Here is an 18,798-nt window from a genome sequence, read left to right on the forward strand (position 1 = left end):
GTGTAAATCATTGGGCATTCGAAAAACATGGACAACTGCATTGCATCCTCAGTCCGATGGTATGGTGGAACGATTCAATAGAACATTGGAGGAACACTTAAGGAAAGTAGTGGGTAAGTTCCATAAAGAGTGGGATACCCGCATACCATTATTCTTGATGGCTTACCGATCAGCAGTGCATGAGACAACGGGCCAAACCCCTGCAAAAGTAATTTTTGGCAATGACCTTAGACTGTCAGCTGATTTGAAGTTTGGGATAGATGCCGATGCAGAGAGAAATGTCAAGAAATCCACTGGTGATTTGGAAGAAGAGCTGAAAGAAATACACAATCTGATAAGGCAACGAACAAAGATTATGAGTGACAAGATGAAAGTCAGATACGATAAAGCAATCAATTCGGAAGGTTTTCAGGAAGGAGATTTGGTGCTGTCATACAACCCACAACGGAAAAAAGGTTTGTCCCCGAAATTGCAGTGCAATTGGGAAGGCCCATACAAAGTCGTAAAACGGATCAACGATGTAGTGTACCGCATACAAACCATCGGTAAACCACGAACCAAAATGAAAGTGGTCCATTTGGAAAGGCTGGCAGCGTTTAGATCGAGAGATTTGTCTGATCGGGACGATCAGACTTAGGTGGAGGGCAGTGTTACGAATGTTAGCAACACTAAGGGGTACTGCCATCTCTATGCCGATGCTAAGCAGTGACGTGAATGCACGTCAATAATTCAATCATTATGTCTACATATACGCGTGCACGCAGCGGAGAAGCAACACACAAGCACATGCATATATCTTATCTGAAATGCTCCTAAAGGTATGCAATTGTGATTGTGGAGGTGTCGCTCACACATACAAGCGCATGGGGTATGACAGAAGCTATAAAAATTATACATCTGTAGGTGTAGCTGAGAAATTTATAACTAACTAGTAAGTTCTGGAATTAGAAAAGCCTAGAAATATGCAACGAGGAGGTCGGACAGTATAAAAGGGTGACAACAGTGGATGCGAGAGATCAGTTTCATTTAAGCTATCAGTCAGTTTGGTTATTAAGCAAGCTAGTTGCAAAGTATAAGTGTTATTGTGAAGTACTTTAATAAAGGTCATTTTTCCATTATTCAATATTGGAGTTATTTATTCAACAGTTTAGCGATACGAACGTTAGCAGAAGATTGCAAATAAGGGGAATTGCAGTAAATTCGTTACAATATATTGCCCACATTAAAAAAATTTAAGAATTATGTGCAAGACAATTTCTTTGCAAGATGTATTTTTTGCAATGCGCAACTAAACAATAATAGCCTCTTTCGATGTTGCTCATTGTTGCTCTTGTTGTAGCAGTGCTTCGCTCCATCCAATAGGTGCGAGCAATCACAAATTGTCATCAATATCCTCTAACGGGAGCCCAAGGAAACTTGCTATTTCAACAGGTGTGGACCATAATGAAAGGGGTGTTAGAGGCGGTGGTTCCACATTACAATTAAAGAGATGGTTGGCGTCATGTGGGGGGCACATTGCAAGCGGGGCATACATTTTGTATGTCGGGGTTGATTATGGATAGGCAAGAGTTTAGCCTGTTACAGTATCCAGAACGAAGTTGAGCTAGAGTGACTCGCGTTTCCCTGGGGAGTATGCGTTCCTCTTCCGCAAGTTTTGGTACTGTTCTTTGAGTACTCGATTCACCGGGCAATTCCTGTCATAAAGGTCCGACGCCTGTTTGTGGAGTTCACTGAGGACCTGCTTGTGTTTTTTTGCTTCATACGGCTGAGTTCTCAGGTGCCGTATTTCCTCATGATGCTTACGGAGATTACTCCTTAAGCCCCTAGGCGGTGTTCGCTCATCAATCAGATGTCTGTTGGGATGCCCAGGTTTCTGGGTATTCAACAGGAACTGTTTGGTTAGCATCTCATTTCTCTCCCTGATGGGGAGTATTCTCGCATCATTATGTAGATGGTGTTCTGTGGCCATAAGAAGACAGCCCGTGACGTTTCTGAGAGCAGTATTTTGGTAGGCCTGTAGCTTCTTCCAGTGAGTAGTTTTTAGGCTTGACAACCATATAGGGGACGCGTAGCATGCAATCGGCTGGCCAATTGCTTTGTATGTGGTAATGAGCGTTTCTTTGTCTTTTCCCCAAGTACTGCCAGCAAGGGATTTGAGGATTTTATTACGGCTCTGGATTTTCGGTACAATTGCGGCTGCATGCTCACCAAAATGTAGATCCTGAGCAAACGTCACACCCAAGATTTCGGGATGTAGGACAGTCGGCAGCGTAGTGCCATCGACGTGGATGTTCAAAATGGTCGACATTTGGGACGTCCATGTTGTAAATAAGGTCGCGGAGGATTTAGTCGGCCATTATTGTGCAGTCATCGGCGTAGGAAACGATAGTAACTCATTCTGGTGGCGAAGGTAGCTTAGATATGTAGAAATTAAAGAAAAGTGGGGATAGGACACCACCCTGCGGCACCCCTTGTTTAATTCTTCTTGGTTTTGGTGTTTCGTTTATAAATTGCACCGATGCCTGCCGACCACCCAGATAATTTGCGGTCACCTTTTAAGACATGGGGGAAGGGTAGACCATTCCAGGTCTTGCAGTAACGTGCCATGATTGACCGTATCAAAAGCTTTTGATAGGTCTAGCGCAACGGGTACTGTTCTATGGTGGGGGTTTTGATTTAAACCGCAATTTATCTGGGTGCTAATGGCATTTAGCGCGGTGGTAGTGCTATGGAGTTTTCTAAAGCCATGCTGATGACAGGCTAGCCGCAAATTTGCTTCGAAGTAGAGGAGCAAAATGGCTTCTTGGCGTTTTGGCTACTGACGATAGGAGAGATATCGGGCGATATGACTCTCCTATGTTGGCTGGTTTCCCAGGCTTTAGTAGCGGGACCACCTTGGCCCTTTTCCATTTTTCGGGAATGACAAAGGTAGAAAGAGACAGGTTGAAGACATGTGCTAAATATTTGAAACCCTCTTTAACTAGGCTTTTAAGCATCGGCATGGCTTTGCCGTCTGGGCCCACTGCTTTGGACGGTTTAGCATGACCGATGGCATCATCAACCTCTTTGGCGGTGATGGTAATTGGAGACGCGTTGAATTTATGTTTATGTGCGTGCCTGTTGGCCCTCCGTCTACCTTTCTCGACAGCAGAATGCATTATATATGTTTTTGGTCTATCGGCCTATTGATAAAGGATTCAAGGTTCGAAACGAGCTCAAGGCCAGAACAATACTTTTTTTTAATGATTATTGTTTTCTTTAATTCTTCTATAATTGAAAAATTGTATTTTGTTTTCGGAATAGTAAGTAGAAATTTTTCAGACAACCTGCGATAGCTGCGCAGATAGATCCATTTCGAAGGGTGCTAAGCCTTCATCATCAGTACGCTTAAGGCAAGCTGCGCTAATCATTTAGCTATACAGCGGTTGTTGTTGTTGTTGTTGTAGCAATGCTCGCCCCACCTAATAGCCGCGACCGATCACAAATTGTCATCAATATCCTCTAACGGGAGTCCAAGGAAACTTGCCGTTTCAACAGGGGTGGACCATAAGGAAAGGGGTGTTAGAGGCGTTGGTTCCACATTACAATTAAAGAGATGGTTAGTGTCATGTGGGGACACATTGCAAGCAGGGCATACATTTTGTATGTCGGGGTTGATTCTGGATAGGTAAGAGTTTAACCTGTTACAGTATCCAGAACGAAGTTGAGCAAGAGTGACACGCGTTTCCCTGGGGAGTATGCGTTCCTTCTCTGGATATTTTTCTTCAAGTACTGGATTCACCGGGCAATTCCCGACATAAAGGTCCGACGCCTGTCTATGGAGTTCACCAAGGACCTGCTTGTGTTTTTCCGCTTCATACGGCTGGGTTCTCAGGTGCCGTATTTCCTCAAAATACTTACGGAGATGACTCCTTAGGCCCCTAGGCGGTGCTGGTTCGTCAATCAGATGTCTGTTGGGATGCCCAGGTTTCTGGGTATTCAACAGAAACTGTTTGGTCAGCATCTCATTTCTCTCCCTGATGGGGAGTATTCTCGCCTCATTATGCAGATGGTGTTCTGGGGACATAAGAAGACAGCCCGTGGCGATTCTGAGAGCAGTATTTTGGCAGGCCTGTAGTTTCTTCCAGTGGGTGGTTTTTAGGCTTGGCGACCATATGGGTGACGCGTAGCACGTAATCGGCTGGCTAATTGCTTTGTATGTGGTCAAGAGCGTTTCTTTATCTTTTCCCCAGGTACTGCCAGCAAGGGATTTGAGGATTTTATTACGGCTCTGAATTCTTGGAACAATTGCGGTTGCGTGCGCACAAAAATGTAGATCCTGATCAAACGTCACACCCAAGATTTTGGGGTGTAGGACAGTCGGTAGCGTAGTGCCATCGACGTGGATGTTCAATTTGGTCGACATTTGGGGCGTCCATGTTGGAAATAAGGTCGCGGAAGATTTAGTCGGTGACAATGACAGGTTTCGCGAGGCGAAAAAACTGGAGAGATCAGGGAGATAGCCGTTTATTTTATTGCATAGCTCATCGATCTTTGGGCGTGGGCCTGTGGCCATTATTGTGCAGTCATCGGCGTAGGAAACGATTGTGACTCCTTCCGGTGGTGAAGGTAGCTAAGATATGTAGAAATTAAACAAAAGCGGGGATAGGACACCACCCTGTGGCACCCCTTGTTTAATTCTCCTTTGTTTTGATGTTTCGTTTCTGAATTGCACTGATGCCTGCCGACCACCCAGACAATTTGCGGTCCACCTTTTAAGACATGGGGGAAGGGTAGACCCTTCCAGGTCTTCCAGTAACGAGCCATGGTTGACCGTATCAAAAGCGTTTGATAGGTCTAACGCTACGAGTACTGTTCTATGGTGGGGATATTGATTCAAACCGCAATTTATCTGGGTGCTAATGACATTTAGCGCGGAGGTAGTGCTATGGAGTTTTCTGAAGCCATGCTGATGAGGGGCTAGCTGCAAATGTGCTTGGAAATGAGGGAGCAAAATGGCTTCAAGCGTCTTTGCCACTGGCGATAGGAGATATATCGGACGATATGACTCACCTACGTTAGCTGGTTTCCCAGGCTTTAGTAGCGGGACCACCTTGGCCATTTTCCATTTCTCGGGTATGACAAAGGTGGAAAGAGACAGTTTGAAGACATGCGCTAAATATTTGAAACCCTCTTTCCCTAGGTTTTTAAGCATCGGCATGGCTATGCCGTCTGGGCCCACTGCTTTGGATGGTTTAGCGCGACCAATGGCGTCCTCAACCTCTCTAGCGGTGATGGCAATTGGTGACGCGCTGAGTTTGTGTTTATGTGCACGTCTATTGGCTCTCCGTCTATCTTTGTCGACCGTAGGATGCATTATATATTGTCGGCAGAAAGCGCTCGCGCATTTTTTCGCATCCGACAGCACCTTATCGCCAAAGGCGATGGAAACTTTGTCTTTGTGCATAGTCTGATTCGATAGGGACTTTACGGTGGACCAAAGTTTACCTACACCGGTAGAGAGGTTACAACCTCTTAGGTGCTCTTCCCATTTCGCCCGCTTGTGTTCGTCCACAAGCAATCTGATGCGTTGGTTTATATCCCTTATTTGGGGGTCGCCTGGATCAAGCTGTCTTATAAGGTCGCGTTCCCTCGCTAAGCTCGCGGCCTCCGCCGGGAAGTGGGGCCGGATTTCGGGAATTCTCCCGGCGGGAATGAAATGTGCCGAGGCGGATTCAATGACCTTACGGAAGGCACGCTCCCCTTGGCGGGCATCAGTCGGGATAGGGAGGGCAGCAAAGCTGCTGTCTGTTGCAGATTTATATTCTTCCCACTTTCCTTTTTTGAAGTTTTTGAAAGTGCGTTTTTCGGTGACGATGAAGTCGGCGGTACGCTCGAACGAAATAAGTATGGGCAGGTGGTCGGATGCCAATGTTACCATCGGCTGCCAGTTGACGCAGTTTACGAGTTCTGCGCTCACGATTGAAATATCTGGCGAGCTATGACAGCTTCCTACCATACGTGTGGGGGCGTCTCCGTTAATTGTGCAGAACGTCGTTTCGTCTATTTGATCCGCCAACATCTCACCCCTACTGTCCGCCCGCAAGTTTGAATGCCATAGGTCGTGATGGGCATTGAAATCGCCTAAGATAATGCGATTGTTGCCAGTGAGTAAGGCCTCGATATTAGGGCGGTATCCACTGGGGCAACAGGTGACAGGAGGGATGTAGATGTTGATGATTTCTAGATTTGCATCGCCTGACCGGACAGATAGGCCTTGACGTTCTAAGACATTGTCACTGCGGTCGATGCCAGGATCAAATATATGATATTGCACAGAGTGGTGTATAATAAACGCGAGGCCGCCTCCATTTCCGCTCTCGCGGTCTTTCCTGTGGACATTATAACCAGAGCAGGTCTGCAATGCAGATCTTGCTGTGAGTTTAGTCTCTTGAATCGCAGCAATGCGGATGTTGTGCCGCTTCATGAAATCGACTATCTCCGTAATCTTCCCAGTTAGTCCATTACAGTTGAACTGCAGAATTCTGAAGTGCATGAGGGGTGACGCCGCCACTCTAGGGGTAAGTGAGGGGTGACTACGCCTAGGATGTGGAAGGCCAGGACGCACTTGCTGTTGTGGCCTTGGGACTGGGCGCCCTTGGGCAAGCATTGGGGTACCCGGATGATTTGGGTTTGCGACCTGGCAACATGGCGCGATGAAACCCGTCGAGGGGTTGCCGTCGCGGAGACCAGAACATCTAGGAAAGTGGCACCACCCAAGGCAGGAGCTGCATTGAGCGGATGTCGCAAACCTATATATTCTGTGCTGGCAGACGGTGCAAACGGAGGCAGGGACTAAGAGTCTGTTTCCCTGACCTGCACGATTGCTGCCAGAAAAGAGGGGAGGAGAAGAAGACTGGGGCAGGGGCTGATGCTCAGCATTGCTACCAGCTCTACTACGAAGGTAGTAGTTATGAGTGGTATCAGCTGTTTGAGTTGTTGGCGCCGTGGGGCGCGAGCAGCAGCGGGTACTTGTTGTGGCTTGCTGAGCAGCGAAGCTGCTGGAAGGTAGTGGGGATACGCTTAGGCGTAGACTACGGGACGCCCTTGGGCGTGAGCAGCAAGGAGCCACAAAAGATTTATAAAAGTTACGTGGACGTCGGGTTTTGGGATCAAGCCCAGAACAACCTGTCCGATGCAACCATCCCTTGCACGCGACACACTGAACAGAGTATGACCGTCCTAAAAAGATTCTTTTCTGGCAAATGCAGCAAAACCATTTCTCAGGACCGGGGTGAGGAGACGGACCCGGATTGGGTTCGATACCTTCCCGGAGTAAGAGAATATGTAGCAGTCCTGCTGCAAGGAGCTGCTGGGAGGATGACAATTTGTGGGAGGGACGAAACAAATTAAATGGGGTCACACTGAAATGACAGTCCTTGGTCGGGAAAAATCCCGAGTCGCTCCGGTACATAGAACCGACTGCCTTGGGAAGCTATACAGCGGTATTTGGTTTGACTGATAAATTGCTACTTCTATTCTTCTTTACCAACTATATTTAATCAGCGTTGCGCCATCTGTTGCAAGACACTGATAATGTTGGATTGTTTTATTGTCAATTACTTTGTTTGACATTTCCCAAGTGCTCTTGGTTTATTAACAATTGTTTTTTTTTTTGCTTTATATATTGTCGGCAAAAATTTTGTCATTGTGCTTACACGGATTCGATAGGGGCTTTACGGCGGACCAAAGCTTACCTACACCGGCAGAGAGGTTACAACCGCTTAGGTGCTCCTCCCATTTCGCCCGCTTGTGTTCATCTACAAGCAATCTGATGCGTTCGTTTATATCCCTTATTTGGGGGCCGCCGGGATCGAGCTGTCTTATAAGGTCACGTTCCCTCGCTAAATTTGCGGTCTTCGCCGGATAGTGAGGCCGAATTTCGGGAATTCTACCGGCGGGAATGAAGCGAGCCGAGGCGGATTCGATGACCTTGCGGAAACCACGCTCCCCTTGGCGAGCATCAGTCGGGATAGGGAGGGCAGCAAAGCGGTTAGCTGTAAAGGATTTGTATTCATCCCGGAGCAAGAGAATATAGAGCAGTCCCGCTGCAAGGAACTGCTGGGAGGATGACACTTTGTGGGAGGGACGCAACAAATTGAATGGGGTTACACTGAAATGGCAGTCCTTGGTCGGGAAAAATCCCGAGTCGCTTCGGTACATAGAACCGACTGCCTTGGGAAGCTCGTCGACTTGTTCAGCGACTACTAAACGAGAGAATACTAATATATGTGAAGTGAGCGTAAATAATTATTTCACTATCTGACGACCTCTGCCGTAAAGCTTAGATGTTCAGACTATGAATTGTTTTTTCGCGTTTTTCGCAATCGGAGTGGGTTCTTCTGGTTGTTGTGAGTCGTCCCGTCAAAAGGGCACCACCATTTACGAATTCTCCCCGAAGTCTTCTAACAGAAGTGCAAGGAAACTGCCGCTTTCAACAGGGTTGGGCCATAGAAATGTCAAAGTTATAGGTTTCCGTTCAACATAACAATTAACAAGTAAGGAAGGCTAAGTTCGGGTGTAACCGAACATTACATACTCAGCTGAGAGCTTTGGAGACAAAATAAAGAAAAATCACCATGTAGGAAAATGAACCTAGGGTAACCCTGGAATGTGTTTGTATGACATGGATATCAAATGGAAGGTATTAAAGAGTATTTTAAAAGGGAGTGGGCTATAGTTCTATAGGTGGCCGCCATTTCGGGATATCGCCATAAAGGTGGACCAGGGGTGGCTCTAGAACGTGTTTGTACGATATGGGTATCAAATGAAAGGTGCTTATGAGTATTTTAAAACGGAGTGGGCCTTAGTTCTATAGGTGGACGCCTTTTCGAGATATCGTCATAAAGGTGGACCAGGGGTGACTCTAGAATGTGTTTGTACGATATGGGTATCAAATGAAGTGTTAATGAGTATTTTAAAAGGGAGGGGGCCTTAGTTCTAAAGGTGGACGCCTTTTCGAGATATCGTCATAAAGGTGGACCAAGGGTGACTCTAGAATTTGTTTGTACGATATGGGTATCAAATGAAGAGTTAATGAGTATTTTAAAAAGGAATGGGCCTTAGTTCAATAGGTGGACGCCTTTTCGAGATATCGCCAAAAAGGTGGACCAGGGGTGGGCCTTAGTTGTATATGTGAAGGCGTTTTCGAAATATCGACCAAAATGTGGACCAGGGTGACCCAGAACATCGTCTGTCGGGTACCGCTAATTTATTTATATATGTAAGATCGCGAACAGTATTCCTGTCATGATTCCAAGGGCTCTTGATTTCGCACTGCAGAACTTTTTCATTTTCTTCTACTTAATATGGTAGGTGTCACACCCATGGTCATAGTCGGAGTTCACCCATTTTTATTACCAAGATAAAGTGAGTTCAGATAAGTACTTGAACTAAGTTTAGTAAAGATATATCGATTTTTGCTCAAGTTATCGTGTTAACGGCCTTCAACCGATTTCGCCCAATTTTACAGAAAACAGTTACCGGCATAGAAAATATGCCCTTACTATATTTCACAAGGATTGGTAAGTTTTTGTTCGACTTACGGCATTAAAAGTATTCTAGACAAATTAAATGAAAAAGTGCGGAGCCACGCCCATTTTGAAATTTTCTTTTATTTTTGTATTTTTTTCCATCATATGATTACTAGAGATGAATGTTGACATTACTGTAAAGATATTAAATTTTTTGTTAAAATTTGACTTAAAAAAATTTTTTTTTTAAGTGGGCGTGTTCGTCATCCGATGTTGCAAATTTTTATTTAGCACGCATATAGTAATAGGAGTAACGTTCCTGCAAATTTCATCATGATATCCTCAACGACTGCCAAATTACAGCTTGCAAAACTTTTAAATTACCTTCCTTTAAAAGTGGGCGGTGCCACGCCCATTGTCCAAAATTTTACTAATTTTCTATTCTGCGTCATAAGGTCAAGCTACCCACCAAATTTCATCGCTTTATCCATCTTTGTTAATGAATTGTCACACTTTTTCGGTTTTTCGAAATATTCGATATCGAAAAAGTGGGCGTGGTTAAAGTCCGATTTCGTTCATTTTAAATAGCCATCTGAGATGTGTGCCCAGGAACTTACATACCAAATTTCATTAAGATACCTCAACATTTACTCAAGTTATCGTGTTTACGGACAGACGGACGGACGGACATGGCTAAATGAATTTCATTTTTCGCCCAGATAATTTTGATATATAGAAGTCTATATCTATCTCGATTAGTTTATGCCGTTACGGGGTACCGTTATGCGAACAAAGTTAATATACTCTGTGAACTCTGCTCAGCTGAGTATAAAAAAAATGTATTTAAAAATATATTTCTTAAATACATTTGCCCTTTTCTCAAATAATGTTGGAAAAGATGTAGTTTGGTAATACATTGCATTGTCGAAGACAGTCAATTCCACGACTGTCGACGCTATAATTTAGGTATGGCAAACCAATACCGTATACGTACGTGTAGCTAATACCAAATTCTAAAAAAGCTTACCTGCTGAAAACTGCCCGTCACAGAATCGTCTATGTTATCCGTATTACAGACTTGATTCGATAGCGTGCACAAAAGATCAACCAACTTCGTTTTCCCGGTATCAGTTGGTCCGCAAAGCAATACAGGCTTCTCCATACGTACACACTCCACCAAATTTTTCAGAATCTCGCGCTGTGATGAAAGCAATATCGGAGATTGTTCCCTATTCCTTAACGGGCGTAACGCGTAAATATTTTCATTACGCTCTAACACTATATCATTCAAATATATCTTATCTGAAGTCCAATAGAGTGCGACATCCTCAGAAATGGCATTCAATGCGTCAGCATCACAGTGGAATACACGAGTGAATGCATTGCGTATAAAACGTTTATCCTCTTCACAGCGCATGCGTTGGTAATATACCAATTTCATGCGTTCATAGAGTGTTAATAGAAATGATTCGAAATTTTTACAAAATAGATCCAAATGATTTCTTGAGGAGGAATCAGTGTGAAATATAAAACCAGTATCTGTGTGTACAAGCAAATCACACCAGCGTAATATATCACGTAGATTAATTTCGTAGGGACCACCGCGATAGCCAAACTCTAGCGTGGATATGCCACTATCGAGTATTTCGGAGAATTGTACAAGACGTTGGGTGAGGTCTAAAATTACTGTGGGTGCATTCAAAGCGGTTTCATTTATAGATTCAATTTTTGAGTCGATCTGCTTTGTTACTTTTTTGTATAGTTCAAATAAATTTACGCGCTCAGCAATTTGACATCTCGTAAGTAATTTAGCAAAACGATTTTGTAATTCTGTAAAGTGTGTTTGATATTTGCCATTCACAACGTAGAGTAAATCTTGTGTTGTAAGTTTGCGCAGATAAACTTTATTGAAGCGATTCAGAAAGGATTGCGGCAAGCCCTTACGACCACCACCTTGCTTCAGCGGATTCTGACAAGCAAATACGCGCGTCTCTTTGCTAAGAGTGAACGTTTTATTCAGCTCAGGTATATAAACCTCACCACGATGATCGAGTATAGCATTGAGTCCTTCCAACACCGATTGTGGTGCCAAATTTAACTCATCTAATAAAATCCATGTATTTTCAGCTTTCAAAGCGGCCAATAGGGGACCATCACGCCACACAAAAGAGCCAGCAATATCCGATTTGTGGCTTTTATTTGACTCCGCGACTGTAACAGCATCTAAGATATTATCCTCAGCTGGCAAATCAGTACCGAAGAGATCTGCCAGATCAGTATGCTCGCATAGATTTATGCGTACAATGCGATAACCAGCAATAGCAGCGATGCTCTCCACTGTGGATGTCTTACCAACGCCTGGTGGACCTTCGAGTAAAATCGGTTTGCGCAGTGATAGCGCGGAGAGCAAGCGAAATAGATTTTGTTTTGTAGTAGGTGCTTCGAATAGAAAACTTTTGCTTGTAGCAGTGCTTGCGCTGGCATTGGTGGCTATGAAAAAAGGTTGTATACCAAATTTTTCACCCGAATGTATAACTTCGGTGCCACGCTTTTGCGCCAATTCATCAAAGGTAAATTTCTGGTATAATATCGTAGAAGCGCGCGCAATAGCAAATTCAATTACGCGCTTACGTAGCAGTTCAACATGCGCCAAGGTTTCATGCGGCATTAGCTCCAATGCATCTAAAAATATTGTTTCCAAACCAAAAATAGCTTTCTCCGGAAATGTTAAATGCGCATTGCTTACAATATAATTAGCCCACGCTAGAATGTCACGTATAGAATATTTGAATTTCTCAATTGAAGCGCTCATGTGTAGCACGACTTCTACAAGATATGTGGCAATTTGTGTTATTTCCGCTTTGTTAGTGTTTTCTTTAGTGGTTTTGGCCTGCTCTAGCATGCAGTTGCTTGCTATTTGAATAAGGTCTTCTTTGCAGTCTGAAGGCAGACACCATATTTCAGTGAAACGATTACGTAGCGCAGGTGATAGCTCCTTTTTGCCAAAATCACCACCGGGATTCATAGTGGCTAGAAATTGAAAACCTTCTTTGGCTTGCACAACAAAATCGTTTACAAAATCTGTTGCATTTGCTGCAAGATCGCCCTCAGCAGCTACGCCACCTTTTTCTGCAAGTAGCACAGTGCGTTCTGGTTCTAATATGCAATTTAAGCGTTCAAGTACTGAATCTTCTGCTAACGAAATTTCATCAGCCATAAAATAAGAACCTTCTTTCATGGCTAATATCAAAGGACCATCAGCCCATTCAAAAAGTTTCTTGCCAGTATTATTTTCCTCATCCAAACTGCTGTTATCGCGGCATGGTCTGAGGCCACCCAAAAAATCTGCGCCCTCAGTGTGCATATGACAATTGAGTATGCGCAATTGTACATCACGTATGCTGGCCAACAGCTGGCATACAGTAGTTTTGCCACAGCCTGTAGGTCCTACCAACAGCACAGGTTCGTTAAATTGTAGCGCCTTAGCAGTCAGCACAGCCATGCGCGTCATATTACGCGTCCAAACAATGTCGGCGCGCATTTTATAAGTTTTAATGTCATTTATAATAGCACGCGTTACTGGCGAGCAAGCTTCGTCGCTAGAGTGTGCATCGAAAAGGCGCGTGCAGTCAACGTGTTTGCGAAAGTTTTTGTATAAAGTTTCTTCAATAATTTCTATCTCAATATCTGTGCGCACTTTTGATGACAGCACCAAATAGCCTTCCTCTACCAAATGCTGATTCCAATCATATTGCGCATTATCTAATAATTGCTTATCAGCATACGTGTAACGATTACCCCAACGAAAGAGATCCCGCAGCGTGAATACATTTTTGGTAGTAGTTTTACGATTCTTCTGCAAATCCGACATACATAGCACCATCTTTTTGGCATACGACGTTGGGATGAGGCAACGTTTTTCTAAAATTGTCTCCAATTCATCACGTGGTATTTCTGGAAAATGTAGCTCGATGAACCGATTTTTGAAAGCGCGCGATAACGTCTTACGGCCGCCGTATAAACCTGGTGGATTTTGTGTAGCGAAAAGCATGAAATTTGCATGAGCTTTCACAAGAGTTTGCGTTTCTGGTATATACAATTCACGATTGTCATCAAGCACACGATTTAAAGCTTCCAAAATATCAGTGGATGCCAAATTGAGTTCATCCAATATGATCCAATAACCATTACGCATTGCCTGCACGAGCACACCTTCTTTGAAACTTAATTTGCCTGTAACATCTGCTACATAAGTGCCGATATATTCTTGTAGATCAGTGTGCTCATGATTGTTAATGCGTAAGCAATGATTACCACTACGACGTGCCACATAATCAATTAAACTTGTCTTACCAGCACTGGTGGGTCCCTGCAATAGCACAGGTAATTTACCAATTGATATAATACGCGCCAAGTCACGTAGATTTTCTTTAACGCTTTTTGTTAAAATATAGCTAACGTATTCCTCAGGTACTTTGACCCCTTGTTGTATCCAATAACCTTCGAAATTTAAATAGTCCTCACCAGGTTTGGGTATGCTTTGATTTAGCACAGCCTTAACATTACTCAGTAGCGCTTGTTGTATTAAATATAGCACCACATTATGTGACACAGCATCGAGTTGCGTTAGAAAGCTCATACAGAAGCTCTCATATAAATTGCGCTCAACGGAACCACATAAATTTTTAGCACATATCCGTAGTGAACGACACAGCGTGCGTAGCGAGTATACTGGCCGATTACCAAGTCCATCATTCAATTCGAGTTTAGATAATTGTTTGAGTTTCTTATATAATTGTACTAAATTTGCAACGCTTCTCGATTGTATACCAGTATTTTTTAAATAATCACTTATAAGCAAAGTTAAATCAGCATCTGTTGTTAGTTCATCTACGAAAAATTCTGTGAAACGATTACGTATGCCAACTGGTAGATCTTTCTTGCCAATATCTGTATTAGGGTTCATGCAAGCAAATATGCGAAAATCGGGATGTCTCTTAACAGGCGTAAAATCGCCGCGCTCCAGCAGTACCACTGAACCATCCGGCTCGAGTATGGTTGACAAGCATTCTAACATTTCAGCTGATGCCAAATTGATTTCATCCAATAATATCCAATTACCATTTTTAATACAATTCACCAGTGAGCCAGGTATGAAGGCAAATGATATATTAATAGACTTGCTTAGCTGCGTATTCAACTTTTGCGCGCAAACTTTAAGCGCTTTCCAACGCGGTATTAAACCCAATTCCTTTTGTCTTAACTCATTACGTTCCGCCTTGGCGAATACTGAATTTATTACTGTTTGCATTAATTTGATGATAACAAAATGATTGCCTTGATTATAACAAATTTCTAATTTATTCAAAAATGTTATATTTTTATCAACATTAAAAGTTTCACGAAAGAGCGCATCAAACTCAAGCCGCAAAGGTGTCATAACGTACGTTAAATCAACGGGTTTAAAGCCGCCAATTAGATCGGATACATCCGATTGATTATTCATGTTTACCACAACCAATTTGCGGAAAGTGCGTTCAGCCAAATACTGTACAGCAGATGTTTTACCAACACCCGTCTCGCCCACAAGCAGTACTGGTTCCGCATGTGATACGCAAACCGCTATACGCTCCAAAATACATGAAGCCATACGCGTAAACGAAAATGTTGCATTTTTTGCTGCACTCAATGAACGTTCTAACATTACAATTTCTTGCTCGGCTGTTTCTTTCATAAGCTTTTGCCGTTTCCTGGCTTTTGTTGGACCTTCGATTTCAGAGTCTTCCTTCAAATCTATTTGCGTTTTACTGCTTAATTCATTTCCAATTGGTTTCACATATAACTCGGTTCTACCCACTTTTATGCGTTGATTATCAGCAAATACTTCAGGTTTATATTCATCTGCAAAATATTCACAACGCGATTGTATAATTCCTAATTTAGCACCAATACTTGTAATTAGTTTGGTTTTATCTTTGCCTTGTGACAAGTAAGAGCAGAAAACGTCGACAGCATTTTGAAAAACGAAGTACGCACATTCTGTGCTGGTTACAGAAAATCCCGGATTCGACCGTTGACATAGCTTGATTAAATCGCGTGTAGAAACTAATCGTGTTGAATTCGGTATAGATGTAAGTGTCACGGGTTCAAATGGCAAAGAAATATATTTTTCTGTGGTATCTGCTTTGTCTGACGACTCTTGCTGTCGCAAATTATCGGCTGCTGTGTGATCACCGCTAGAGAAGGTGAGAAATACGTCGACTATGCGATTAGCTATTGTGGCTAATTTTTGATAGTTGGTGCTAACTATTTTACAGAGTTCATTACGCGATAGTGGTAAAATGTTAATTGTATAAAGATATTTTTCAAGCAATGCATAGAGTGATTTTTGACTGGAGTTTGTTACTGATTTATTGGTGCTGAAACAAAAAAATTAGTTTATTAAATACAATTTCTAATTTGAATGTAAGTTGGCTTACCGCACAGTCACAAACAATTGAAAACCAGGCTCAATTTTAACACAATCACGAAAACCAGGAACACTTAAGTAATTATTTTCCAGCAAGCTACTCAAAATCGTATAGGTGTCCTGCGTGGCTGAGTCAAGGTCCTCTAAAAGCAGCCAATAGCCATTCATGACAGCCTAGAAATATATGAAATTTTTTTTATTATTATTAAAAGTAATATTTGACAAACGACCGCCGCTATGCACAAAACTCCACCAAACCTAGGGAGTGTATTGTGGCTGCACGTAATAAAATACAAATTATACGCTTTTGCTCACCTTTGTAAGCACACCAGGCAGCCAAACAAATTCGCCTGGAACATCGGTGCAACGATATTGCCCCAATAGCATTTTACTATCAGTTTGTTCTCCCAATTGTATACGTAAAAAACCATTTGTATTTGCGTAATTTTCAGCTGCGTTATCTTCAAAATTATTTAATATATCACGGCTTAGTTTTCTTTTATTACCCCCCGTTAATTTATCATTTCCATTAACAGTGACACCATTACTTTGTGCTTTAATTTCCGTTTTTGTCTGATTGACTTCACTTGGCTTTGGATAAATACGTCCGGTTTTACGTGCCAAATACTCTACAAGCGTAGTTTTGCCACAACCAACCGGCCCAGACAAGCATATAGCTTTCGCTGAAGATATACCTAAAGCGATGCTACGCAAGTTAACTTTTGTAGAGTCCACATTTACTATATTATCGTACAAGCCATCATTCTGTGCATAAAATTCATAATTGTTCTTATTGAAAATAGGCAATAGTACGCCTTCAATATTTGTAATTAAATGCGACTTTATGGTCAATGTAATTATCTTATCTGTTGTTGCATCTTTTAATGGTATATTTGTTTGAACGGACGTGCGTATATTTCGCTCCTCATCCCATTGCAGTAGTGTTGAAGGTGAAAATTTATCATTCATATTTTGTAACTGTGCGGCAGTCATATTGGTTAATATTGCGATGATGTGATTGCAATATAATTGATATAAGCTTTTTTCTTTTGCTGTTTCAACATATTGTTCCAGAAATATAGACCAATTCCAAAGATCTTTGAAAAATACTGGATTCGCCCTCAACAAGTTATGGCAACATTTTACAATGTCGAGCGAAGCGATGGTTGAACCATTTTTGGAACGTTTTTTAGATAGAGTACCTTCGGGACACTCAAATGGTGCTGGTTTATTTCGGAAGTAAGCGACTGCATAACTAAGTTATAAATACATATAGAATTAATACATATAAAATACTAAATTTATTAAGTTACCGTTGCATATCTATGGACAAACGCACCATCGTAGAAAGTGCAACACATTTTTTTTGATATGTTTCAAAGTTGCTTGCATCCACCAGCTGCTCATCATGAGGAATACTGCGTGTGACTAGCAGCAACAAAACATGTTCAAAGGAAAAAGCTATAGCAGCCGTCCATCGCTCATCCAAAATATGGTCACTCAAATATGTGAAAAGTGCAGTTAGATCATTTTCATCCAATTCCTATAAACGAAAAACAAAAACAATAAAAAATGTTTTTAGGATGTCCGTAAACAAAAAAGTTTAATTGTTTGTTTACATTTTTATTTATAAACTCTCGCAGTATTCTCTGCTCAGCTGTTTGTGACGTCGACTGCAGGTGCTGCAGCAATTTTACAACGGAGCGCCGTATTTTGTTTACACTTATTTCCATTGAAAACTTTTATAAATTTATCTATTTCGCACAAATTATGGTTGAATTTATATAATTGTACACTCTGCTTGGTATCTAAATAGAAATTTTTTCAGGTTGTTAACTAATTATACCAAAAAATCTCTTAATAATAGCACATAGCTGAAAGCGACCAGTTCAAAGCAAACCACAGAAAACATGCGGCTTTTCGAACACGTGTACGAACTAGTGATGTACCGAGTCAAGCTGACTCGAGTACTGACTCGAGTACTGTAGAAGTACTCAGGTACTCGAATCTGCAAAATTTAGTATTCGGATACACGGACTCGAGTCCAGTACTCGAGTACTCATAGAATTCGAAAGCGGAGTACTCATAGAAGCCAAAAGCGGACAGCGATTTAAATATCGCAATAAATATTGACTGTGTGACATAGAAAAATGAGCTTACGATATTTATGTATCATCAAAGGCAGGCATGCTTAACCAACGAACCGATATCATTTCGTTACGATAATTAACGTTAATAAACGAAACAAAGTCATTTCGTTTCGTTTATTAACGTTAAGAACGTCAAATTAACGAAATGATTTTGTTTCGTTTTCTGCCATATCAAAACGAAATCAAATCGTTTATGTTGATTATTAATTTCAAACTATGCTGGCAAAGCTGATTGATGGCGGAGTCATTAAGGTGAAAGCATTAGCCAAGCTGATTGCAGCTTTTCTCATTAATTTTGACAGTACGAACATTTCTCAGAGTAATTTTGACATTACCACCAACGAATTACACAAACAAATTACATGGAGTTTGTGTGTATGTCCGCTCGCTGTTACCACCTTATGGCCTCACCATGGCTATAGCATTGCCAGCACAATTCAAACATAAAGAATCACTTTTTTGTTAACGTTTTTAACGTTAACGAATGCTTTTCGTTTCGGTTAAAAACGAGATACAATTTATCTTGATAATTCTTTTATCGGTAATATTTCGAAGTGTTTCAACGGAAACGGTGGAAATTTTTTGATAAACGATTAGCTTAACGTTAAGGTGCATCCCTGATCAAAGGTATCAACATTCCCTGCAAAAATTGTTGGATTACGTGTTC

General features: G+C 42.1%; 1 protein-coding gene across 2 annotated transcripts in view; it reads right to left on the minus strand.

Annotated features, from left to right (window-relative positions):
* Positions 1 to 17,851, minus strand: part of LOC137245103 (midasin) — a 52,203-nt gene extending 34,352 nt beyond the window's left edge. Inside the window, exons 1-5 of one of the 2 annotated variants that reach the window (XM_067775236.1) lie at positions 17,601 to 17,851; positions 17,295 to 17,524; positions 16,297 to 17,236; positions 15,992 to 16,155; positions 10,540 to 15,931 (exon numbers count right to left, since the gene is read on the minus strand). In XM_067775236.1, coding sequence (XP_067631337.1) covers positions 10,540 to 15,931; positions 15,992 to 16,155; positions 16,297 to 17,236; positions 17,295 to 17,524; positions 17,601 to 17,714 — 6,840 coding nt within the window. In that variant the 5' untranslated portion in view covers positions 17,715 to 17,851. The remainder of the gene's footprint in view (positions 1 to 10,539; positions 15,932 to 15,991; positions 16,156 to 16,296; positions 17,237 to 17,294; positions 17,525 to 17,600) is intronic. The other variant, XM_067775237.1, reaches the window with a different exon arrangement.
* Between the last annotated feature and the right edge of the window lie 947 nt (positions 17,852 to 18,798).

The sequence above is a fragment of the Eurosta solidaginis genome, chromosome 3 (assembly GCF_040869045.1).
Source record: "Eurosta solidaginis isolate ZX-2024a chromosome 3, ASM4086904v1, whole genome shotgun sequence".
Lineage (NCBI taxonomy): Eukaryota > Metazoa > Arthropoda > Insecta > Diptera > Tephritidae > Eurosta > Eurosta solidaginis.